The following is a 26022-nucleotide window of genomic DNA, read 5'->3' as shown; positions in this document are numbered from 1 at the left end:
TAGCATGCTAATTGAGGACTGTAGAATCTGAGATGTAGCTCAGGGCTTGGGGTTTCTCAAATGTCTCTGATCAGTGCACAGTCTGACCTTAGGGTAAATATCCTGGGATGACCTCTCCTGTGAAGATTTGCTGTCTTGGCACAGCTGAATGTGTTCTACTTGTGAGTGATGTTTCTCACTGTATAATGAAAGGCTTTGTTTGGAAATCGCCTTATAACCCTTCCGTGATTGATGGGCACCTACAATTGTTTGTTTAAGATCTAGGTGATGTCTTTCATCCTTGGCATCATGTTAACAAACACCTGAATGCTCCAGACCTGCAAACTGCCAAAACTGACATTTTAATGGAGGTGCTCACACTTGCTGATGATCAGTTAATCGAGTCTAGTTGATTTCCAGCACCTGGTTCTTTCTTACCTTCTTAATTCCTATTGGAACAGTAAGACTTTGTTTAGTTTTTCATGCACTGATCTGTGTTCCAGTTTATTTTTTGTTAAATAAATAATGACAGTATAATATGTCATATTTTTCTGTAGTTCATCTGAGGTTATTCGTCTGAGAATGTACCTGCTAAGGACCAGTTTATTTTCATTATACCCTCATACGTAAAACCTTAGAATTGAAAGAGGGTATATTTTCTTTTTACCGTGATTGTAAGTTATGGATTTACTCCCCAAATGAAAGATGATGCAGGGGACACAAGTGACATTTCAGCTAACCTGTTAAAAAAAAAAAAGTAGAGAAAAACACCTCTATGGACTGATCCACTATTAACATTTAATGTCCATTAAGCCATCCATCATTTACAGAGATGACTGCTAGTAAAGTGGTCATTGCGAGTACCAGTTCAATTAATTTTGTTTATATAGTGCCAAATCACAACAACAGTTGCTTCAAGACACTTTGTATTGTAAGTTAAAGACCCTACAGTAATGCAGAGAAAACCCTAACAATCAGATGACCCAAGTGCTTTGGCGACAGTGGGAAGGAAAAACGTCCTTTTATCAGGAAGAAACCTGCAGCAGAACGAGGCTCAGGGAGTGTCTGCCATCTGCTGGGGCAGACATTAGGGGTGATTGGAGGAAGAACCAAAGAGAACTAAAGTCAACCTTTTTATTTCTGTGACTATATGAATGAACTCTCCATTCTGTCTGCCCCGGGGACCATCCCCTTCTGTACATTTTTGTTATTACTCTCCTGAAAATGGCTTGTAGGTCAGTGCTCTCCAGTTGTCTCTGGCAATATCCCTCTGCCGAAGAATGGATGAAACGTATAAACATCAAACAGCCTGAGCTCCACACTGAAACAAAGGCTGCAATGTAAGAGCTCCTGGTACATTACCAAAGGAAATTACGCCGGCTATTAAGGCGCATTGTCATTTTCAGAGCAGTGCGTATCATTGAGGCATGTGTTTTGAGTCTCACTATCCACTCCTGCCTCGAAGCATGTAGCCTAGCTCTTTTTGGCCCCTTTTATTGCGATGTAAACCCCCTGGATGCAGACATAAGAGGAGGACAGGAGAAGTTAAGAGAACACATGTGTTAAGCATTAGTCTTTTTTGTTTTGCTTTTCCTTTATCAAATAGACACACTGAGATGCATTTTGAAGATGTGACAGTTGCTGTTGCTTCTACTAAAGTCAAATAAAAACACTATGAGACTTCTTTTGTTTCTAAGACATGTTGGAAATACTTGTATGATGTGTACTGCCTGTGAACTTCTGCTCCAGGGGTTATGTTATTGAACACACATTCTTTTCTCGAATCTTTCATCTCTTCATTCAGAAAGCGTTTTATAGCCATCCAAGCTTCATTTTTCAGCTATGTATGGGTTTGCCTTTCAGTCATTAAAATTCCCTCACAATGGTTGTTGAATGAAAACAAGCACATTTGCAAGGCCATTTAAAAGCACTCTGCTCAGGATCAAGCGAGGTAGTCCTAACAAATACTGAAAAGTTGGACTGATTTTATTGCAGTTATGCCGAGGCAATTAAAATTCCAGATAAACTATGTATTACATTGGCAAGGTTGACAAATCATCATTGATTTGGAGTATAATGAGAATACCTCTGGGTAACATACAGGTTATGAGAAACAGGGGAAAACAGACCAGGTACAGCACTGCAGCTACTGCTTAAAAATCTCCCTTAGTATTACAAAAGGTAAACAAAGCAAGCTAGTAAAAAAACCAATATACAGTATATGATTGAAGATAAACATGTGGCATACTGTTTCCTATATTGTAAAACCCCCCAAAAAAACAGCAACAATTATCGCCAATAAATTAGAGCCACGGGAGCACTAATGTCAAAAAGGGATTTATCATCAGTTAAGCAAAGGCAGTGCATTAAATCTGCGGCCTGAGCTACACAAACATTAACTATAGTGGCCATACAGAAAGCAACAGCAATGACAGCTATGGATCCCTCATTCTGCATTCATTATGCTGTTATTTAGCGAGATCTTATAAATGTAAATGCACTGAGCCAAGTATTGTCAATCATAGGCATACTGATACTATCTAAAGATGCAGCTACATTATAATTCTCCATTAATTTTTGGATTTATAAAATAGAGATTAAAAATCAGCTTTGTCGCCTTCTCTCTCTTTTGGTAATTTGGGCTGTGACTGCTTATTCAGACAAACTGATTTTTGAAATAGGTTGAAGTAAACTTCCTACAGTTTTCAGTCTCTTTATCTTCCTCCTTTGCTCAGAAATTGTAAGGTGAAACCAGAATGTGGACCCGGGCCACATGCTTGGCCTGAAAGGTGCGGTCGCTGTACTCGGACATGTCCACGTCAACGCTGATCTCCTGTGGCCCGCGCAGCTGCTGGACCAGTATCAGCTCACCAGTCTGTCTGTCTGAGCGCTGCATGACAAAGATGCTGCGTGAGTTTCCGCCCACTATGCCGAAACGCAGGCTGTCCGGGCCGGCGCGGCCGGGGGCGGCAGCGGTCGCCATGCGGAAAAGCGTGGCGGGAGTCTTCAGGTTGGAGGGCAGAGACAGGTAGTGAAAGGACACAGTCTTGGGGGCCAGGTGGCAGGAACGACTGTCCATGGGGCAGGGGTTTCTCTCACACTGACTGCAGGAAGGAAATACAGTAAATATTAAGAATTACTGGGCAAAGTGCTGTGGAGAAGTGAAACACACATACATATACTCATTTCTTTATATTTTCCAAGAAGCCAGACTTTCCTGTAGTTTTTGTGTGCTTTTGTTGTGTGGAGGAGTAGTTCTCAAGGTTTTCTAAAAGGCTTTCAATGTTTTTCTCTAGACATTGGCTGCATGTTTACTCCATTTCAGTGCAGTCCTTGTACCTGACCAAGCATAAAAAGGCTCCTAACTCCCAACTAAGTGTTGTGTCTACACATAACAGGCAACTTAGCAAAGAGACCATTTTAAATCTTTAGCTGTCCTGTCACCCTAGCAGCCTGTCACAAACCATTTCTTTAGCTGCATCTCCAAATTATGCCAAAGATAACACAGTCTGGCAGGCATAACATAGTATTTTTGCACCAGCTAGGTGATTCCCAAAGAGCTGAAGTTCTGGCATATCTCAGCATGGTGTTCGTAGAGTTCTTAAAAAATCTGAGGAAAATGGACAAAAAGGGACAGACCTTAAAAACCTAGATTTACAGCATATGAAAGCTGGTTCCTTAAGAAATAGGAAAAAATCCAACAAAGACCTGACACGGGATCTGAGAAATGTATCTGGACTTTCAGTTTATTGATATTAGTCAATGACTGTAGAAAATACAGTCATTGGTATCAGTGTAAGGATGGCTGACAAGAAGCCATTCTTAAGGAAGAGAAAGGGGGAAAAAGGCAAACTTATGCTTAATTACACAAAAACTGTGTTACAAATCTGTGGAAACAGGTCTTTTGGAGTGATGAATCCAAATTTGACAATGATTTAGCCCAAATCATCACGCATTTCAGCCAGTGCTGTTGGAGATCTTGTTGGAGAAAAAAATGACGGTCAGATTTTGATCCACCATGCAATACCATCTGTACATCATGTGCAACAGCTTAATTTTTCAGCATGGCAATAACACCAAACACACTGCCAATGCAGCAAAAGCAAACCTGGATAGAAAAAAAGTGAAGCATGGAGTCTTAGATTGGCCTCCCCAGAGCCTGGACCTTAATATTACTGAAGCAGTGTGGAATCATCGTGACAGGAAATTTGAATGTTGTTCAAGAAGTCTGGAGAACTATTGCTGAAGACTACTTAAAGAAATGACAAGAAAGCTTATCTAAGAGAGTTCAGACTGTGTTGAAGAATAAAGCTGCTCATACCAAATATTGACTTTCATGCTTATTCAAGCTGTATTTCCATGTTTGCTTGCACATGTCTCCAGAAATCCCTCCACCTATTTTCCCATTTTCCTACCAAAATATAAAGAAATGAAGGGTGGCTCAATATTTTTGCACTGTATTTTCCAACATTTTGTTATATTATCTAAAAATTTCCAGAAGCTGTCTTATCAGTCGTTGGAGCTATGAGTGTCTATTTCCGCTATTCATTGCGCTGTGGGACCTAGCAACAATAACGTGGGTTTAATATGCACGCTAACATCTGCACTTACACTGAATTCAATCTTTCATGAACTTAAAATGTGGTGAACATGAGCACGTAGAAAGGAACTGGGTCACAGCTACCCTCTCACTCGAATTTATTCTTTTCTCTCTTGTTACAAGTATTTTCCTCAAACATTTCTCCTTCAGGTTTGCTGGCACCAGAGCACTATTTCACCACACTGATGGTTCAGTAGAAGCAAACAGAGCTTTGTTTCATGCACTTAAATGAAGCAGTTTGCTGATGGCTGGCAAATAAAACATATTGACATCCTACGTGGCTCCAAAGAAAAAGGGGAAAAAATGGTGCTGTTCTGCTGAGTGTGCATTTTCTATGTCACAAGGGAATTCATCACTCGCAAAAAGTAGTACGTGGGAAAACAAGTGCATTATTACAGCAGTAAATCCTTTCACCAGATTATTGAAACCAGAGACAAGACATAAAAGATGGATGTTTCCAGGTCTGAAAAGTGAAATCCAGTGTGTGGAAGTGCATTAAACGTGCTTCTTTTTAATGGCCACCAGGGCGATGACTCATTTGGTTGCAAAAGTAAGTAGGATCGCATGGTTTCAAATGAAAAGAATATACTACTCTTTTCATTTATTAACTCAGTAACCATTTTTCCTGATAGTCTCAATTACTATTTCCACATCTTATTTAACCCAGTCTTCTGGTTATTTGGGAAACTTTGGTCTCATTTAGAGTAAAATAAGTAAAATGTAATGGACACAACCCTTCCATATGAGTGTACAGTATCCTTCAGTACTCAGCCAGATCCACCCTTAGAATTTAAAGCCCTTAAGATCAGCTTTACTAAATGGGGCAAAATAGCATCTGACGCAATCCCCAAATAGCGCTCATAGGCGTGGTTAGTTTTAGGGGTGATCTACAAAAGTTGCCCTGTTCTCTAAACATAGTCAGTACATTTCAATATTGAAAAATAAGTGCAAGAAATAAGGCACACTTTTTTGTGTTAAATATTGGCCCAATTAGGAGTAAATTATGCCTCACAAAAGTTAGAAAATCAGTTTGTGCCCCTGATTTAAATATTCTCCTTCCTATTTTTTGCACATTGAGAAAGGAATTCCCAGAAATTTATATGCAAAAGGGGCACTTCCTACCTCTTTACATGGAACCTTGCCGCTGCGCTCTCTTTGTAAATACGGACAGTAGTTTTCTTTATGCCAAAACCTAACGCGTTAGTAAATCTGTCTCTTAAAGTCCATATTCCACAGACTGACATCACAGTGGCTATGTGCTTCTTCTCTATACAGTCTATGGGTAAAACTGAGTGAATGCATCCAGATGTTTCGCTCACTGGGACTACAGCAAGTACAGAAAGTCAAAGTTGGACCAGGAGGTTGGCTGGTAAACTGTGAACAGGCTTCGTATCCGTCTCACGGGCAGCCTTTAACTCATGTTCCAAAACTGTTTTTTAACTTGGCTGTTAGTGATGTGTCTGTGTTGCCAGACCTCAGCAGTTACCATAGAAATGTAATGTTATTTCTACCAATGGCAAACAGGTCCTGGACTGTATTAAACTCAGAGGCTGTAAGGCATTTCTCAAGTGTAGTTGTCAATAACAGACCTTTTGTTGTGTATTTTGACATCCTGCTGTGCATGCACGGCTACTGACACACCTAAACAAAGCTACACAAAAGTTTACTTTTGCTATTCTTCCTGTTCAAAAACCCGTAGTGCTCAACAGTTGGGTCTGATTTAGTTCCCAAGGAGTCATTTGAAAGATGGCTGTTCTCACTAAGATGTGACAGATGTTTTTTTTTTTTTAACTAGTCACTGAAAAAACAAAGAAGACTAGTGGTTCACATTAGGATGCATCTACTTACAAGGCAGATGTCTTGACGTAGCTGATGTCGCCGTGAGAGTGGGGACACTCTGGATTGACGCACTGAAAGCCTCCTCCCATGTTGATACAAGTTGTCCCTCGGCTACAGTTGTGCTGTTGGCTTAAACATTCATCCACATCTGGAGGCCAAAACAGCAAAGGCATGTAAGAATGAGAAGCAGGGAGAGAAGCTTGCCAGGCCGACACCCTGCTTCCTGGTTACCACGGTGTGAGCAGGGGGTGCTCTGCTATTTATTGGGTTTTTTTGTTTTTTTAAAGTTTGACTACCAGAAATGTCCTAAATATCCCTTCTACTGGGAAGGGGTGAGGTCATTCATTCCTTTGGAAAGCACGGTTACCTTCAGGGGTAACAATAAAAGTAGCAACGCTGACAAACAATTCTACAGAAAAACTAAAATCTCTGCTGCTCCGTATCCTTCTAAATCACAGGTATTCCTATCTGAGCTACTTATCCAGTGAGATCTGCAGCCAGGGCCCTGTGAATAAGACTTTGTCCTGCGTTCCCCCTTGTCACTCACCCTCACAGCTCCGCCCATCTAGAAGCAACTTGTAACCGCTGGGGCAAGCGCAGTGGTACGAGCCTGGGACATTTACACACTCATGGATGCACAGTTTCCCTCCTTGGTCCAGCCGGTACACTTCACACTCATTTACATCTGTCAATAAACAGAAAATAAATGCATGTACACACTGACTTTAAAACATGCATCATATAACAAGGTCAAAGAAATGTGCCTGCAAAAGTAACTCAGATGGGAGGACCTATTTGGAACATAGGTAACAGTATATTTGATATGGCTTGATGAGGGTAACTAAGACCTAAAGAGATGCTAATCAGCTTGTGACCTCTCAAGAGGATTATTTTGTTTGTCACAGACTGGCTCTACAGATTACTCTCATTTGCAACTGTATTAATCACCAGAGGAGTGAAGGATTCAGGTACTTTGTGGTATTTTCATCAGTAAATTCCAAATAACATCTCTTTATGCCCCACGGAGATATCGTAGAGCAGGTCAGCAGCTCAAGGGAACGGCTCTGCGGCTGACCGTACCTCCCTGTGAGGTGGAGAAAAGGAGAATTTCCCAACAGGGATCAATTAAGGTAGCACATAATTACAGCTCACCCTGACAGATACTATTGTCAGAGGTGCCACTCATGTGAAAGCCCGCATCGCAGCTGCAGTGCTGGGCTTGGTTCACTTGGGCACAGCGAGGTCTCCGGCTGAACGCTGGATCGTTCATGACACTCCACTCGGGGGGCGCTGCGATAGAAAAAAATTAATTATGAAATCGTAATGCCACCTAGGGTAAAGTCCTGAGTGACATGCTAACACAAACAAACCAAGGGACTCAGACATTCCTTCCGTGGTACTGACCTGTCTGCGTTTGGTGCTGGCAGTGGGAGCCACTCCAGTTTTGGGGGCAAGTGCATTTGTACTGGTTGACCCCTTCCACACAGGTACCTCCATTCTGGCAGGGATTACTTGCACATTCGCTTACATCTGTGGATATAGGAGAGTATTAAATTAACTACAGTCAACGTGTTGAGAAATGTGCAACATCTTCACTAGCCTCTGATCATTTTCAGGGAGAAAATCCTTTACAAATGTTTCCGTGGCTCCATCGAAACATGCCCGAACTGGTACTGCTGCGAATGCCTCTGATTGTAAGTAAGACTATATCAGTGTCAGAAATGGCCATTAATATGAAAATCAAGGGGTGTGATTGGAGCCTGTCCCAGTTGTCAATAAACATGAGATCAGGTACTGTACACCCTGGACAGGAAATCATTCTCTTACAAGGCTTACATAGAGAAACATCAATTAAGATTGGCTAATTTTGAACCTAACATGCTTGTCTCTGCACAGAAGTTGGAGTACCCAGAAAGAAACCATGCAGGCACAGGGAGCACATCCAAACTCCAAACTTTGGTGGATGAAACCCAGAGTAGGAGATGGTGCTAACCCCTGCACCACTGTGCATGCTGAGCTAAAAGCTGAGGATACTTCAAAAACTTCCCAGCAGTTTGAATGTAGTCTTGAACCTGTATGATGTCAAAACAAGTGGATGCATTACTCTGACTCTGTGTGATGTCAATAAAGTAATAAACACTAAAGGATATTGTGCATATGTTTGACAGAGAAAGCAGGATGGCATTGATTGTGGCGTTGTGACAGCACCACAGTTTGCTCTGTCTATTAAAATTAGGACACAAGTGGAAGAATGGCATGTCGTGCCTTATGAAGTCTAGTTGGCTCCGAGAGTTTTACAGATGTACACATTTTGAAGCAGACTGTGCTCTTTGAACCTCAGCACTGAGGCCACAGTATACAGGATAACAACCAGTTCCTCTAATTTTTATTTGGCTTGCCCAGGAGCAACCACAGGACCATAACATGAAAAGGCCCACTGCACCGTGCTAGATATTTTTAAACTCTTCTTAACTTTAAAGACTTTCAAACTCTATCAAGATCAATTTTTTGGTATGAGTATTTTTAGCCATCAAATACGCTGGACTGAAAAGCACGAACTGGGATAATACTGTGCAGAGTCGGGCACTCTTGTGTTGTTTTAACCATGAATGTGAATAAACGTACGCACATGTTCAAATGTGCCACTTGGAATTTCTGGAAGAGAGCCACCGGTGCAGGCTGAAAGGGCTATCAAGAGCATGCCTGGCATACTTCTGCGCAATCAGACCATAGTGTGGGTATAATGACTGGACTTAACCCGGTGCAGTGGGGCTACTGTTGAAGAACCGAGGAAACATGAGCGAGGGGTGGGGGTGTCAACTTACAGTAGCCACACCAGTGCTGTCTGGCAATGATGGGTAGAAGCCTGCGGGGAAATGGACCCACAGTGGAATGTAGTACAGGTGTTTTTCTGTGTTCAGAGACATTTAATGCCATTTTAACGAGCGCTTCATTCAGCATGCCGAGGAGCTCCACACACTCTGAAGAATGGCTCTTTTCTTTGCCTGTTATCTATGTGTATCTGTTATCTTGTGCTGTTTGCTTTCTGAGCTGATGTCTTTTTTTAAGCCAGTCATTCATACAATGCTAAGACAGGGTCACCCTAAATAGATTTTTGTGGAGATTTTTGCTCAACAGTGAATAATAAAGCAAATAAAACACAAACGGAAACTGATGTTTTTATATGGAAGAAAGATAAAAACATCCTTTAGCTGAACCGAGATGGCATTCTGCACCTGAAACTGGTCTAACTGGGAATTTGTGGGTAATAAATATCTTCTAATCTTAAAAGTCTATAGTGAAAGTGAAGCTCACCTTTACAGGTTATGTCGACACCGGTCCAGGTGCCATTTTCCCGGCAAACTCGCGTCGCAGAACCCACAAGGCGGTAGCCCGGGGAACAAGTGAAATGGACCTCGTGGCCAACAAAATACTTTGACCCGAACTTGGTTCCATGAGCAGGGGCTTCCAGGGAGGGGCAGGTGGTGGGTGCTGTGGGAGAAAGAAAAAGGGAACAAGAGGAAGGCTGGTCACATGTGGAATAAGCCTTCCAACATCCTCTGGCATTCTCTGCCTGAGGATATACACGTGTCTCTGGGCAGTGCAGAAACTTCATGGGAAAAGATTGTTCAATGCCTCATTTACAGTCATCGGGCAAAGGAACAGCCATTTTTATGAGTCAGAAGTGTACCAGCACTCAGATGTTATGCTATGTATCGTGCTCTGGAAGGTATGATGTATAATACCCTAATAGTATATAATTGCATTACATAATCGTAGGAATGGATTACATTTTTAACTTTCATGAGATTTATGTTCTTCTTAAAACTTGAGGAATTGTGGGAAAACTGTTTCCTTTTCTTTTTGTTCCTAAACTGAAAACATTTCAGTTTCTAAGTCACACTTGGCAGATTGAGTTGTGTACAGATAATGATTGTATTATTACAACAGCTAGTTTTCCCCCCATTGTGCTGTTATCTGATCAGTTTCTGTGTGATATAGCACATGGCCATAACTCAGCGATGATGTTAACTCAATCCAAAATTTGACATTTTTTGGTTTTATCTCAGTCTAAGCATTTAAAGCTGGTGTTGTGATATTCCTTCCTTCCTTTTTTATTTTGCTGAGCCTTTACTGCTGTAAATGCAAAACAGCTTCTTTCTGTCCTGCCAAGTATTCTTCACAGAGCTATGAACTGCGCTGGTCCATCACTAGCAAATTGGTGTCAGTGTCTGTTGCCAAATAACACAATTCCACAAATCCACTTCCCCTGTCAAGTACCCAGTGCTGTAACTGAGATGGCCTTGAAGTGCTAGAGAAAAAGTATAATTCCATAATACAAGAAAGTACGTCTGGCTCCCCACTGTCACTCACTCAAGAGGAAAAATCAAGTTAAAGAAAACAAACTTTCTAAAATGTTTGAAATTTGATACTCTGGAATTTTCTCCTGACTTTAACATAAAAGTACGCCGCTGAATTATAAACAAAACAAAAAACACAACAACAGCAGTCATATCATGCATGCATATGAAACTTTATACAGCATGACATGCAAATGAAAGGACTTTAGTGGCATTACAGGATAAATGCTGCCCTACTTATAGTAACCAACCACATACTGTACTCTGTGTTTAAGTGGCTGGTGGGGCACTTGGACATCTTTCCTGTGGTTTAAACAGTCTTTTATCAGGTATGTTAACTTTGAAGCATAATAGATGTGTAATTGTTGGTAAAAAAAAGAAAAAGAAAAAAAAAAGAAACGCAAGTTTTATTAAATCTGTTTTCAGTCTGATTTTAATCAATTTCTAAGTACATAATTTTAATATCTGGCTCCTGATTTTAGTCAGTGTTGAGACTGGTAATTTGTTTACTGAACACAAATTTATATGTCTCAGATTTGGTTCAGTCTACTTCATTTACAAGCAATTCCTCAACAACAGATATGAACACTTGCAATCCATGTACAGATGGCACTGCCTGCAGCATGTCCAGAGGAGGCCGTCAGGTGAAAAAGGAAGGTTTCACAGGAATGTGAAGCCCTATGAAAAACTATGTACACCATTACTGCTACCATGGGAATTAAGAGGGTATTTGATCAGCCAATCAGATGTACTGATTAACTGATCATCACCATGTGTGACCACCTCTATAAAAGCAGAAGTTTTGGCAGTTCGCTGGTTTGGACCATTCAGCTATGTGTTAATACAATTCCACAATCTTTCCAAGATTGAAAATGCCAACAAACCCTTAGGTCAGACAGTGTAATGCTGAGAGAAACTGCAGAAAACCCAAGAGCTACAACTCAGAAATTGGTTAGGATGTTTAGGAACAACCCACCAAGGCCCTGCGTGAACTGAAAACAACTGGAACACCAGCATCAGCATCCACAGCAAAGCCAGTTTACACTGCTGTGGAATGAGACGTGCCGACCAACAAAGAAACCCCTGCTCCACAATTGACACATTCAAACTCAAGTGAAATTTGTAGCTGCCCACATGGACAAAACAAATGCCTTCTGGAGAAACGCTTTATGGTCCAACGAGACAAAGATTGAACTATTTGGCCACAATGACAATAAGTGTGTTTGAAGGATTAAAGTTGAGGCTTTCAAAACTGAGAACACTGTAACAACTGTCAAGCATAGTGGTGGTAGCATCACGCTTTGGGCCTGTTTTGGTGCTAGTGGCACTGGTACATGTTAATGGAGAAGGAGGAATACCTCCAAATTCTTCAACTTCACCTCAAATTAACAGCTATCCAGTGGAAACTTGGACAGAATTAGGTATTCCCAAAGCCATGATCCTAAACACATCAAAATTTGGGTTTGAAATGGATAGCAGGCTAACATTAAGCCTCTGCAACGTCCTTTTCAAGTTCTGACCTCAACCTTATTGAAAATTTGTGGACTGTGTTTAAAAATCGGGTCCATGCCAGGAAACCAACCAATTTAAATTAGCTGTACCACTTCTGCCAAGAAGAGTGGTCAAATATCCAGCCAGAATAATTCCAGAAGCTTACTGCTGGTCATCAAAAGCATCTGGTTGTGGTGCAATTCGCTAAGGGACAGTTAAAAAATATTAGTGGGTATGTATTTATACATATTTTTTTTATTTATATTGATTTTTTTCTATGATATGTTAAATTCCACTTAACTACTCCAATAAGAGGTCCCTGCATTGCCATGTCCAGCTGAATCACTTGACTTTAGCTGAGCCATTGTTAATGTTATGATTTATGGTGCTTTTTTCTTCTATGTCTAAAAAGATGACAGCGGCAATAGTTATGATGATGATTCTGCTAATTCTGATAGCACTGTTCCTGTTTATCACTCACCAGACGACTGGTCTGCTTGAGGTAACTTGGAGACAGAGTTCTGAAGCGCTGCCAGTTTTGACTTCATGATCCTGAGCCCCTCGTTAAACCGCATCTCCTGGCCTTTCAGAAACTTCTCCATCTGACGAAGCACCCCAACCACCTGGTGCTTATCCATGCATGTCTGTTAATAACGAATGAAGACTGTGAGCAGAATAAAGACTCCTGGAAAAACATTTCGAAATCCAATGACTTGCCAGCAAAAACTGAGCGCAGGATGAAAGGTTACTTCAGTTTAATGGTTATAAAACGTAATACCTGAGTGATGAATAAACATTATTGTGCAGCTGTGGAGAATGAAGTAATTTAGATTAAACCCATGTTATTGGTGGACAAACAGTTATTATAGTCACAAAGCATTTTCACTGATACTAAAATATGTTATGCAACACTATGAAAACATTTATTTGAGATATTTTTACTATACCTGATGATAAGCGCCAAACTATATTTTATTTCACCCAAAACTATTGCTTTCTACTAGAATATATTCACTTATACCTCACAGCACTCTCCCTCACCGCTTTTCACTCTTATAACACAACTCTAGGGAAAGACACAGCTGGGCTAAAGCTGTGTGGCAGATGTCAGTGGGACCTAAGTCCAAAATGCTGTTCCTCTGTATATTTTGCATGGCGGTAGGAAGGCACATGCTCATTGGATAATCCCGAATGGGCAGACTCAAAATAGCATGGGTGCCACAGGCTGTTACTTTGGAGGGAACACTTGTCAAGCCATTACAAAGTTCCCCACAGAAAGTGCCGCTAATCCTTTCAGGAGGGTTTATTAATCACATGCTTACATTGGAACACCTCTGGGCAGCATACCTTAAATTCCTGCACTGGAATTCACGGGGCTTCGTACAATAACAACAAGGTTCAATACATTGAAATGCATGGTGTACAGAGCTCGGACCTGTGCAGCATTAAGACTGGCCCCTGCTCTATTATGTGCCTCAGGCAGAAAACAGGGGAAATGCCACCAGCTGACAAGACATGAGAAGATTCAATTGATTTTTTTTTTCAATTAAAAAACACGAAGTAGATTTAATATTACACTAAAATACACGGTGGTCGAAAACCTTCCAACCCACGTTTCTCACGCACAAACCAATAAGAAAAAAAACAACAACAACAACATTTTGGTGTCATTGTATGGATAGTTAAATTTGATTCTAATCATTTTGTTTCTGAAAGATGTATGAACATTTTTACAGCATTCAATGAGATTTTGCGATGGGATTATTGACCCAGTTTTTTCAGGCATAAAATTCTCAGCAAACTTCTGGACGCGCGTAAAGTAAATTGCTCCTACCTGAACGGTGCCATGACCACTGTGGATGGCTGTCAAACACAGCAAAAGCAAACACCTGCATCGGAAAGACAGTGCCATCTCAGAACTGCAGCCAAGTTAACAGGCTACCGTTTCCTATTGCTGTTCTCAGATATTTAACAGGCTTCCTTTTAGGCGATTGGATGCCCCCAGAATAGTGGAGAAGTTCCGTCTACTCGTTTGAAGAGTGTGGAAGATGCTCATCAGGTGCCTGAGACAGAGATGCGCCCGCGTCTCTATATCTGGGGTCTTAGAAAGTTTCGCCTCTGAGCTCTGCACGCCACCTAGGCTTCCTGCAGCAGGAATCCCTCCCACCGAGACACAGCCAAACACTTTTCTTTCTTTACCTCTCTCATCCCATCATACAACATTATCTGTGCATTTGGCAAATTGCACGATTATAGTTAGACTTTTATATTTAGTTATAGCCGCGTAAAGATTATTTTTCCTACAACCTAATAATGAATAGCCTTTTCAGAATAATAATTCCATTAACAGAATATTTCTAATGGGTTTGTCAAATATCTGCATTATTAGGTTAATATTTTTACTTAACGTGCGACTTTTCCAGTCTTTTGTGAGTTTGCTGGCGATAATAACCGGACGCACAGTATGTTTACTGGCTCGCATCTCTACGAGCAAACTCTTTAGTCTTTACGGGTCGATTTGTAGAGTTAAAGCGACATCTGCTGGTTGATGACGGGACTGCACACGCGCGTGAAGTCCCACTACGCGAGCCCGTTCGCGTAAAAAAAATATTAAACGACACAAGAAATGCGTTTGTGCTTATAAATCGACAGATATTTATCTTCAGGTGTTTTAATTTTGTTAATCAGCGTAAGGTATGATGGTTATAAGTGCATAACACACGCGACAGCAGTGAAAACAAAGGGAAAAGCGAAGTGCGATATGCATTTCATTGTTGCAGATGTTGAAAGTGACCGACACTGCGTTTAACCAATAAGAACGGCAGCTCTGCTTACCCGTGCTGGCTTTGACCAATTGCCGGGCAGAGTTTGCTGTGTCCATGTTAGATAGATCCCGACAGAAGTATAAAAACACCGAGACTACATTATCGAGGAATGTGCTGCAGAACTCAGAAGCCATTTTGAGATGATGTCCCTGTTGAGAAAGCCTATGAAGATGCTGAAATCAACGAACATGGTTACATTTCTGTCTGTTTCTCCCAACGTCTCCTCTATTTCACCATGGCAGCTGTCAACCGACGGGACATTAGCAAAGCGGGGTATCAAGCTGCGCTCACAGAGTTAAAACGTCATTGATATGAAAGAGGAGAGTGTCTGTTTACTGTCTCTGTCGAGACATGTAACACCGTGAGTCTTTTCCAGTCTGAAATCTTCCAGCATCTCTCACAAACCAACGTCTCCTTGAGTGACTGAATTAATTCACTCTTGTACCGGGGAAAAGGGAGGCAGATCCGTTCTCCAATGGCTTCTGTGAGCCTTGTTTCCAGTCCCCCAGCCCCTGTTCTTGACAAAAACATGACAGACTCTGAGCTTGCAGGGGATGAAAGGTCGAGTAATATTCTTGTGCAATTATTAATACGCTCATCTGTGCGTTTCAGTTTCAGTGCTGTGGGTCTACATGCTTGTGTTACTGTTTTCTCTTTTAACCACGAATTGCGGGATATAGAGACATTTCACTTCTTTTCCCCCCCTCTCTTAACATTTTTTTTGCATGCCTCTTTGGTGCAGTTGAATGGCGCTGTTCACACAGCCTCGATTACACATCACCGTGTCGATGAGACTCATTCATGATCATTTCCATGCAACATAGAGACCTCATCATTCTGTTGTTGTAGCTCAGGGATTCATGGCTTCATTGTTGCCATCTGCAGGAGACTATGCAAATGACTATGATGTAAATGCCACGCCCATCCTCATACTGTACTCCCCCTACTGGGCACCTACCGGTATTGCTGAAGCAGGGTTCACGCAGAGTTGAGATGATGTGCTTCTGCAGGATGTAGGCCATACCTGTGTCCTTGTGATTTGCTTTGCATTATGTTCAAAAACAAGTCAAACACTTTGGTTTTCTGTTAAAAATCTTTGAGCAAGTAATTTCACAGATTTTTTTCACTGTAGAAAACCAAGTGAACCAGTTGCTCATGTGTTAGGTTGGAAAAAAACTTGATGGCTCAACTTCTAGCCTGGACTTTGAGCATCTGTTACCTCTAAGTTTTTAATTCTTAAAATGGGCAGAAACATAATTTCCAGTGTGGGCTTCGGGTATGATTGAAGCACCTAGTGTTGTTTATCACTGGAAAATGCACTTTAATGTAAATATTTAACATTTACATAGTTGTATTAGGTCCTTATAAATTGCCTTCTAACACTGATGCTACTATTTTTCATCATTTGCTTTTGGTCCTCAGTTAGATGTGCTGTACAGGCAGTTACAACAATAGAAAAAGGTGATTTGAAATAAAATATTTAACCTGGCAGATGTTTTTCATTGAGGGTGACTGGTGACCTGTAAAGATTGTCCCCCACCTTTTGCTCTGCGACAGCTGAGACAGGATCCAACAGCCCTGTGGCCCTAAGCTGGATAAACCGTTAAGAAAATGGCTGGTTAGATGGATGTTTCTTGTTAAACCTGAGGCCTGTTCTGCTTCAATTAACTCAAAAGCCAACTTTACATACACAATGTTAGCTTTGGATTAATTCAGACTGAGGAAGAGGTAGCTAGTATCTGTAAAAACTGACCTAGATTGCTGGATTGGATCTGTTTCATAATGTTTTTGTTCCACCCTCCCATCAGCACTGTATTTTTAAATCACCTGGAATTATTTACAATGAAAAGAATGCCAACACTGAAACATTTGCCAGGATTTTGTTTCATATTAAAAATTGATTAGAATGCTTAGTCTGTATTAGTATGTTTAATTTTAGTTGTAAATATGTGAATTACAGCAGATAAACATCAAATTTTTACATTTGGATGAGATGGTATAAACTACTTTAGTGGTGCAACTAAATGTACGGTATTTACAAAAAGCCACATGTGTATGAAGTATAGCCTGGTCACGCTGAGTTATGAGTAATGCTCTGCAAACTAATAAGTGATCCTCTGATTGTAATGATAATCATCTGTTCCAACATAACATTTAATGCATTCCTGTGCCGAGCACTGGATACTCACACAAGCTTTTCCCGGCTATTTTAATCAGTATGTCAGAATAAATAATCTTTTGTAGAATTCTTGCAGGAGTGTTCGAGCGTTTCAGCCAGAACTCCAACAGTGTTCAGCATATTGCTTTTTACCTGCAGTTACTTTACTTGGACTTTGTAATAGTTATCCTTTGTCACAAAATTACAGGGGAACAAATGTGTGGCCTAAATCACGCCTCATTTATCGGTATAGAAAGCATTCACAAGGGGTTTTCTTGGCAGATAGCGTCACATGTTTTGGTAAATTTTTTACATCAGGTGCCCTACTTAACAAAACCCGCAAGGGAGTCGTGGCTCCTCCTGGGATCAAACCTGATATCTTTTGGAAATTTGTAACAGAAAAAACAGCTGATTATTCCAAATCATTATTTTTTTGGTTTGATTAACTATAGCTACAATTGGTGTATTATTTGTAAACATTTAAAGTATGTCCAAAATAGTGTCAATAGTGAGTATTTATATTGCTTTTATCTTTCCAGAGAGGATGGCGAACTGGAAGATGGAGAAATAGATGATGAAGGGATTGGAATTGAAGAGGACAACAAGGAGGCCACGGAGGTGAATGAAGAGAAGGAGAAGGAGAAAGAGAAGATTAGAGAGAAAGAGGAAAAGGCTCACAGACACTCCAGGAAAAGATACAGAAAGACCCGAGAGAAGAGGAGGTCTAAAAGAAGGAGACGTGACAGACCGAAAGTAAGATGCTACTGTACAGCTTGTTGTTGCATTAAAATATCTCCTCCTGCTCTTGCAATTAGAGCATAAATGTGAACTAACCCATTTAAAATTAATGTTATGTTTCATTTTTCTTTCATTCTGTTTACCCTCACCTCAGCATCACTCCCCCTCAAGCAGCTCCAGCTCCGACAGCTACGACTCTGACTACGATCGACCGGAAAGGTCCAAAGGCAGAAAGGGCCTGGGATCTAATCGCGAGTCTGATGGCCAGTCCTCTCAGGTGAGTTCAGAACAGCTCGCAGTGTTTAAATTCATGCAAACATTATAGTCTGACATAATTCACTCCCTCTGGCTTGACCACTAGCATTCAAAGGGAGGCAACTCACACAGGTCCCCACCGTACAAGAGCAGCGATTTTGACAAATACAGCGACTACAGCGACGACAAGTACGACTACGATGACGAGGAGGATGATTATGAAGACGACATGTCCGAGTATCAGCAGTTAAAAGATTCGTCGAGTCAGGGAAGGGGGCGGCACGCTAAAGAACAGATGAACAGAGGAAACATGAGGGGGATGAAGCAACAACAGTGTACGAATGCTTTTTAAATTATAAACACAACAATGCGATAGGCAGAGATGTATCGCAAACATCTTTAAGGGTGAAGAGAGTTTGCTCATTTTTGTTAAAATGTAATTTCCAGATGGGCAGAGGGGAAGAGGCAGAGGGAGTGGACCAGGGAGAGGACGTGGGATGCTGAACAAGAACAAGAAGCTGAAGGGTAAACCCTGGGGAGGACGCGGACGAGGTCGAGGAGGAGAACAGGGGATGGAAGACATGGCACAGGTATGTGAGCTGAATATTTCACTGTACTTTTTCGCTGGTTTCAATTGCACTGTGAATAAGCTGTTGCTAATTTTGTGTCACAGGAAGGAAAAAATTTTTCCGGTTTCCAGAAGAAGCGGCCAATAATGAGCAAGGAGTTTATCAATCAGCACACCGTTGAACATAACGGGAGGTACATCTGCAAGTATTTCCTGGAGGGTCGGTGCATCAAGGTACGGCAGCGTTGATGCCCTTTAATTTGTTTTTATAACGTAAACCTGCTTTTAGTAAGGTAATAACTGTCCTAACTAACTTAAAAGATTAAAGAAAAAAACATTTTGTGATGTCTTCATACAGGGCGAGCAGTGCAAATTTGAACACGAGCTTGTTGTACCAGATAAGAAAAAGGAGCTTTGTAAGTTTTATCTTCAAGGATACTGCAGTAAAGGAGATAACTGCATTTACATGCACAATATCCTTCACTAATAGTTCTTAATTATATTTGTGTAATTGGATTGCATAAACTGCACTCTTTAATTATTATGCACTCCATACTGTATATAAATACCACTGTTTTGCACATACCAACCTCTGTATATTTTATATATCTTATTTTATTGTTTACTTTATTTCATTTGTAAAACATGTATATACATACTATATACACACTCAAACACACACACGTAGAAAAACATATTTAGTATACACATTCAGTAATGTATATACCTTTACATATTGTACATATATTTATTACTTTTTAGATTAGCCATTTTTATATTTTGCTTGTTTTACATTATTGTATTTTGCACAACTCTGTTGCTTGTGAAGCTCGCACACAAGAATTTCACTCACATGTACTGTACCAGTGTACCTGCACATGTGATGTGACAATAAAAGTGATTTGATTTGATTTGATTTGATTTCTGTTCCTTAACCTGTGATTGCACATGAATACCCGTGCAAGTTCTTTCATACGGGAGCCAAATGCTATCAAGGAGACAACTGCAAATTCTCCCATGAAGCTTTGACCGACGTGACCAAGGAGCTGCTCGATAAGGTAAAACGAAATATAGTTGAAGCTCATCCTTAGTTCTGTCAGCGGTTATCTTATTTCTTCTTTCCCGTGTCTTTATTCAGATAATTAATACCGAAGAGGAGAATGCCCGGGAGGATGAGTTGGAGCTGGAGGATCTGAGAAAACAGGGTATTTCCCCACTTCCAAAGCCTCCTCCTGGGGTTGGGCTGCTGCCCACTCCTGGTCAGAGCAGTCCTACAGATAGCCAAGCAGGGAAGAAGATCCCCTCTCTTTTTGAAATCAAGGTTCAACCAACTGTAGACTTGGCACAAAAAATCGGTCTGAGGTAACTGGAGTAATCTGTAATCAAAACCAGATCAGACTTTAAAAATAATTTTGATTTTCTCCTAAGCCTGAGTGCACTCTGTTTTTCAGTGGATCCAACTACCCTCAGAATCAAGGAGAATGCGCAGGCGAGTTTACTGGAGGTTCAGAGGACACACAGAGCGGCAGTATGGTGCCTTCAGGCTCTTCTGCTCCTCCTGTTCCTCCCCCCGGATCACCCGTTCCCGTGGGTCACACCGCTGCGCCACCGATGCCACAAAGCCCACCAGGGCAGCACCTGCCGCACGGATTTCCAATGCAGCCGCCGATCCCATCCAGTCAGCCGCCACCCTTCCATGGAAACCGACCTAATATCAACCCACAGATGAATATACAGAGGCCTCCATTTCCCCCTATACCAGATCTACAGATGGCGCCAAATCTCTTCCCCTTTCCATCTGCAGGTCAGAACCCAGTAGACTTCCTTAGCAGCTTCCTCCGAAACCAGACCATTGGTCAACAAGGAGGTGAGTTATATAAGCATATAATTAATAAGCTGTTCTTATAGGTTAACTGCCTTTTACTTGTTACTGACTTTGCAAAACTTTGTGTCTTTGTTTTTTTCAATTTGGTAGACCCTAGTCTGGCTTTCATACAGAACCTCCAGCAACAGATTGGTGCAGAGTCACAGTTGCAGTCTTTACCACCAGCAGTACAGAAAGCCATCCTTTTACACCTGACACAGCAGCAGCAACAACAAGAGTCAAATCCACAAGGGAGTGAAGCACAGAGAGCAGATGGCCAGGATGAAAATGCAAGCAGAGGCAAGTGTCCAGGGACAGCTTTATTGAGTTAATTAAGATTAAATGAAACCCAGGGAGCAAGATTGGAACAAAGTGACCTATACAACTCAGAATTATCTAAATAAGTGCTTATACACAGATAACACCAAAAAGACTCTCCTTTAAACTTTCTACCTCTACTGGAGAAGCTAAAAAACAACATCCAGTTTTGGAGGACACTCCCTATCTCATTGATAGGAAGAGTGAACTCAATAAGGATGGTCTTTCTCCTGCAATATCTGTATTTGGTCCAAAATATCCCAATTTTCCTGCCCAAAGCTTTCTTCAAAAAGCTGGATGCCATTATTATGCCGTTTATATGGAACTACAAAACACATAGAATAAAAAAAAGAACATCTTTGCAAACACGGATCCCTTGGAGGACTTGCACTACCTAACTTTATGCATTATTACTGGGCATCAAATTTAAGAATAATTTCCCTCTTACTGGATGATACAGTGTTACTCCCCCATGGTCTGCAGATGGAGCGGGAGGACGGCCTTCCTTATTATGTTGGTGGAATGTTACTTTCTCCTACTCCCTTGACAAGTGCATACTATAATTATTACCCAGTGATCCATACCATTTTGCGAATTTGGAAACAAATAATTAAGCACTTTAAACTGAAACCATTATCAATGAGTATGCCTGTTACAGCTAACCCCTCTTTCCTTCCATCATGTGCAGACGGTGCTTTCAACATGTGGCATGAACTGGGAATTCGTAAATTAAAAGACTTGTATTCAAACGATACCTTCATGTCATTTCAACAATTAAAAGATAGATTTGGACTACCGCGCAGCCATTTTTTTTAGATATCTTCAACTACGAAATTATATCCGCACACATTTGCCGCAGTTTGAAAGCATGCCGTCTGACACCTTGGATAGATGCCTTAGTAATAGCCGGGGGTTCGAACGGAGAATCTCATTATTCTATAACTCACTACAGGAGATGAGTGTACCTTCAACTCATTCAATTAAAGAGGAGTGGGAAAAGGAATTTGGGATTTCCCTATCGGAAGATTTTTGGCAGGAGGTCTTACGCAGCATAAATACGCTTTTTATTAATTCCCGTCATTGCTTAATTCAGTATAAAATTGTACACAGGTTACATTACTCAAGGGAAAGACTTCACTGCTCTCCCCTCTGTGAAAAATGTATGACACATTATGGAAATCTGTTACATAGTTTTGCACTTTGTCCAAGGCTTCAGGGTTTTTGGTGTGACATTTTTACTTATCTATCTAATATTCTTAAAAACAAGATTGATCCAAATCCAACAGTAATAATCTTTGGGATCTCCAAAGAAACACAAAGCTTACAACATGCTCAAAAAGGTTTATGTCATATGCACTGATCATCGCAAAGAAACTGATCCTGCAGCTTTGGAAAGGCAAAGAGGTTCCTGTGTTAAAGATGTGGCTTGCAGAGCTTACAAATACACTTCACCTTGAAAAAATAAGATATACCATGAATGGCAATGTGAAAGATTTTGAACTAATTTGGCGTCCTTTACTTGCATATCTTGGGAAAATATAAGTTTTTGGCAGTCGGGGGATCGGGGCCCAGAGTGTTGTTTTTTTTTTTGTTGTTGTTGGGTTCACTTCAACGGACTTCAAGTCTACTCTAGATGCCATCTAAACCATCGATTAGTGGATTTTTTTTTTGTTTTGTTTTTTGTTCGTCTGTTTATTTTTTTATCTATTATTTGTTTAATTATTTTCTTTTTGTTTTGTCTTGTTTTGTTTAGAGAAAAAGGGGGCATAAGTTCTATTAACTTGTAACAACTGTGAGACTTGCTTCTAATAAAAGATATTTGAAACAGAAAAAAAGACTCTCCTTTAAATATGATTTATTTGTTTATTCATGTTTTTTTGCAGATGAAACTACAAACTGGTACTCGAGCGATGATGAGGATGGGAACTGTGTTTCCTCCATTCTTAAATCTCTGAAGAGACAGAATGAGATGCAGCAGTCTCAGCCCAAGACTGCTCCGGTGGCTCCAACACTGGGTGACCCCCGCCTCGTTAAGGAAAGGGCTCCACCCAGTGACCCACGTGTCAAGGCTGACCCTAGACAGCGACCCCCAGATATGAAAAAGGAGCCAGATGGCGCTTCGGATCCGCGGCTTTCCAGAGACCCCAGGAAAATGAGACCAGTGGAACCGAGCTCATATCGGCAGCAGAGCCATCCTGTTCATCAAAAGCCTCTTACAGGAGAGGAGGATGACGAAGGAGAGAGGGAACTCAGGGACAGGGCTGTTGTCATTCCTTTAGATGCCAGCCCAGGTGTGGTCCTGAGAGACCCCCGATGCCAGTTAAAGCAGTTTAGTCATATTCGTGTTGACATTCTGCTCCAGCGGCCTGCCTTTGCTCAGACAGTTGTGTGGGCCCCTGAGGATCTCATCCCCTCCTTAGTGCCCAAACAGGAACACTCCATCAACCTGCCTCTTCCACCTCTAATTGCTGATGCTCAGATGAACCGAACAAGCCTGCCCGACCACCCCCCAGTCTCCAGCCCTCCGCTATCTGATCCCAGACTGGCAGCTGCACGTTTGAAGGAACGTATGAGCCGACTGCCCACTGGTTCTCTAGAGTCCCGATCTTCTACAGAGAGACCTGTAGACCCACGCCAGCAAAAGTCTTTGGACCCCAGACTCAAACGTACAGCCAGTCTGGACTCCAAGCTGCTGGGTCCGAAAGAGCAGTCCTCTGGGGCAGGACTTTTGGACCCCAGGTTACAGAAGGCCAGTGCCAGTCCCTCTTCTCACGCTGCCCGAGCCAAGCCAGAGCCAGAGAAACTTCCACCTTATGCTCCTCGACTGGCGTCCTCTGGTGGAGGGTTGGAGAGTCCCACTACGATCCTGGGAGGCATCAGCCTGTATGATCCTCGTTCCCAAACCGAGCAAGTTCAGAAGGAGCAGTTTGAGCCTCCTAAAAAGGCGGGGATTCTTAAACAGGCAGCTAAGAAAGACAGCACTCCAGCACCGTCACTATCACCAACCCAACGAAGCGGCTCGTTCGAAGAGGCTAAAAGCACAGATACTGCAGATCACACTCCAGCTTCCACTTCTCCCACTGTGCCTCCTGCCTCGCCTGTCAAACCCCCTGCTGTACATAATCTCCCCATCCAGGCTCTGGCTGGGCTAATCCGACCCCAGTACACTGACCCGAGGCAAGCTAAACAGGGAGGACAGGGCTCTACAGGAGCACAGGAAGAGGCAGAGGACAAGAAGGAGCAGGAAGAGGAGGCGGCTCCAGAGAAAGAACCGAAACAAGAAGATCCAGAGGAGGAGGAAGAGGAGGAGGCAGATGACAGGACACTTAAAGATGTGTTCAAGACTTTTGACCCCACTGCTTCCCCTTTCTGTCAGTAAACACCCAACTGTTGATTGCAACAGATATGTTTATTGATGACACATTAATCTTTATTTAGCTTTACATAAATCTATTTATTTCTTTATATGATGCTGTAGAAAACCAAACACTACGCCACACATTTATCAGTAAGGAGATGATGCTCTATACAGACACAGAGTATAGTTCCCTGTAACTATGTCATATTAAAGCTCAGAGGCATGTTTTGAATGTGTGTATGGTAAGGTTTCTATTGTGTAATTTTTACACACGTTCTAAACAATCAGAGGAAATAAAAAGATGTGAAAGTTTTACTAAAGCCTGACCCAGGTGTTGTTAAGTCAGCTTGGGGCTCGTTCCACTGAACGACCTGATAGTTTATTTCACTTTCCACGCAGAGAGATACTAAGTAATCAAAAACACAATAATTTCCCAGGGGGGGGGGATTTTTGTATTTACATATTTATTCACGGACACTTTCATATATTGAGATCTACTGTATATGTTGATGCCTGTCTTTATGATAAGGGATTTTTTTAAACCATTTACATTTGTCATTTTTCAGTTGCTGATGCGTTCGGGTCAGATAATCAAAATGGAATATTTTCAATGTGACTTTTCGATTAGATTAGTCTAATTTTCCCTTTTCACACTTTTGAAACTCTACACCTAAGCTAGCTTGCAGAAGTCTTTGCACTAAAATAGACAACTTCCGTCTTTAGTGACTACATTGTTTTTTGTTTCAGGCGGTCTGAATCTTTTGAGGATGTTGTAACCTTTTCTAACAAACATCGCTGCTCCTCATATCTCTCGAAGAAGCTTGTAAGTAGCAGGGAAAATGTTACGTGTTTTCCAACACGCTGTCAATCAGTATAAGAAATCGATAAAGTTTTCCAGTGTATTATACAGAAAAGTAGTACTATCTTGATAACACTGCAGTTGTATGTATATATGTTACAAATGTGACCTTGATGACTATTTTTACTGTTGAATTTTGTCGAATATGAACCTAAAAGAGGCTATAAATATACATGTGCTACAAAGAGTGAAAGTTGTAGACGTAAGATGGTATATTGTTTGGTAATATTGGTTTGTTTAGGTCATAGTTCTCCATCTGTAATTTGAGGTATTCCTGTTTGACTGAAACTAAGCTATTTCCTTTTTAAAAAAAGTTCTTTTCATGATTCACATTGTAAATGCTTATTTTGTATCATGTGTACAGTGTGTTTTTTTTATGTCAGCGTGGGTCGGTATGGTGGTTATGGTTGTCATAATATTTTTACAACACATGCCAGTCGTTTCAGTGAGTTTGTTACAAATATCTGGAATAAAGACAGGAAACAGCACCAGTTTTATTTCAGAACCATACACCAGTGTTGCAATGTGTCATTTTAGTGTGCAAAATACACTAAAATACATTTTAGTGTATTTTTTTTTTTAACCACCAGCTCTAATACAATTCATGCAGCTGATTTCTCGGAGCAGGACACAGCAGGACACACAGCTTATGCATGAAACATTATTTTTATGCATTATTTTCTTCCTTTTTCAAGATACAGTTGTAGCTGTCTTATACATTAACCTGTGGGGCAAGACTTGGGGCTAAAGGGTGCGCTGATGTCTTCCTCAGTCCCAGCTCATCTGTATCTGGATTAGAGGTCTGCTGG

The 26022-nt window shown here is 41.2% G+C and overlaps 2 protein-coding genes across 2 annotated transcripts; one reads left to right on the top strand and one right to left on the bottom strand.

Moving 5' to 3' along the window:
- Positions 1-1937: 1937 nt before the first annotated feature.
- Positions 1938-14415, bottom strand: LOC134639818 (fibulin-7). The gene is made up of 8 exons (XM_063491266.1): positions 14105-14415; positions 12752-12914; positions 9734-9910; positions 7823-7948; positions 7571-7708; positions 6966-7103; positions 6428-6566; positions 1938-3083 (listed from the first exon to the last, which is right to left on the bottom strand). Exons 1-8 carry the CDS (start codon positions 14180-14182, stop codon positions 2711-2713), a joined length of 1332 nt encoding a protein of 443 aa, XP_063347336.1. The 5' UTR covers positions 14183-14415; the 3' UTR covers positions 1938-2710.
- Positions 14416-15204: 789 nt separating this feature from the next.
- LOC134639827 (zinc finger CCCH domain-containing protein 6) lies at positions 15205-25723 on the top strand. The gene is made up of 12 exons (XM_063491277.1): positions 15205-15656; positions 17793-18006; positions 18146-18268; positions 18353-18581; positions 18694-18836; positions 18920-19048; positions 19173-19287; positions 19763-19872; positions 19953-20176; positions 20266-20681; positions 20790-20978; positions 22880-25723. The coding sequence occupies exons 1-12, from the start codon at positions 15571-15573 to the stop codon at positions 24373-24375; spliced, it is 3474 nt and encodes a 1157-aa protein (XP_063347347.1). The 5' UTR covers positions 15205-15570; the 3' UTR covers positions 24376-25723.
- Positions 25724-26022: the final 299 nt, after the last annotated feature.

Source organism: Pelmatolapia mariae, linkage group LG13 (genome assembly GCF_036321145.2).
Source record: "Pelmatolapia mariae isolate MD_Pm_ZW linkage group LG13, Pm_UMD_F_2, whole genome shotgun sequence".
Taxonomy (NCBI): Eukaryota; Metazoa; Chordata; class Actinopteri; order Cichliformes; family Cichlidae; genus Pelmatolapia; species Pelmatolapia mariae.
The sequence above is the reverse complement of the archived record's forward strand: the minus strand, read 5'-3'. Positions and strand labels throughout refer to the sequence as shown.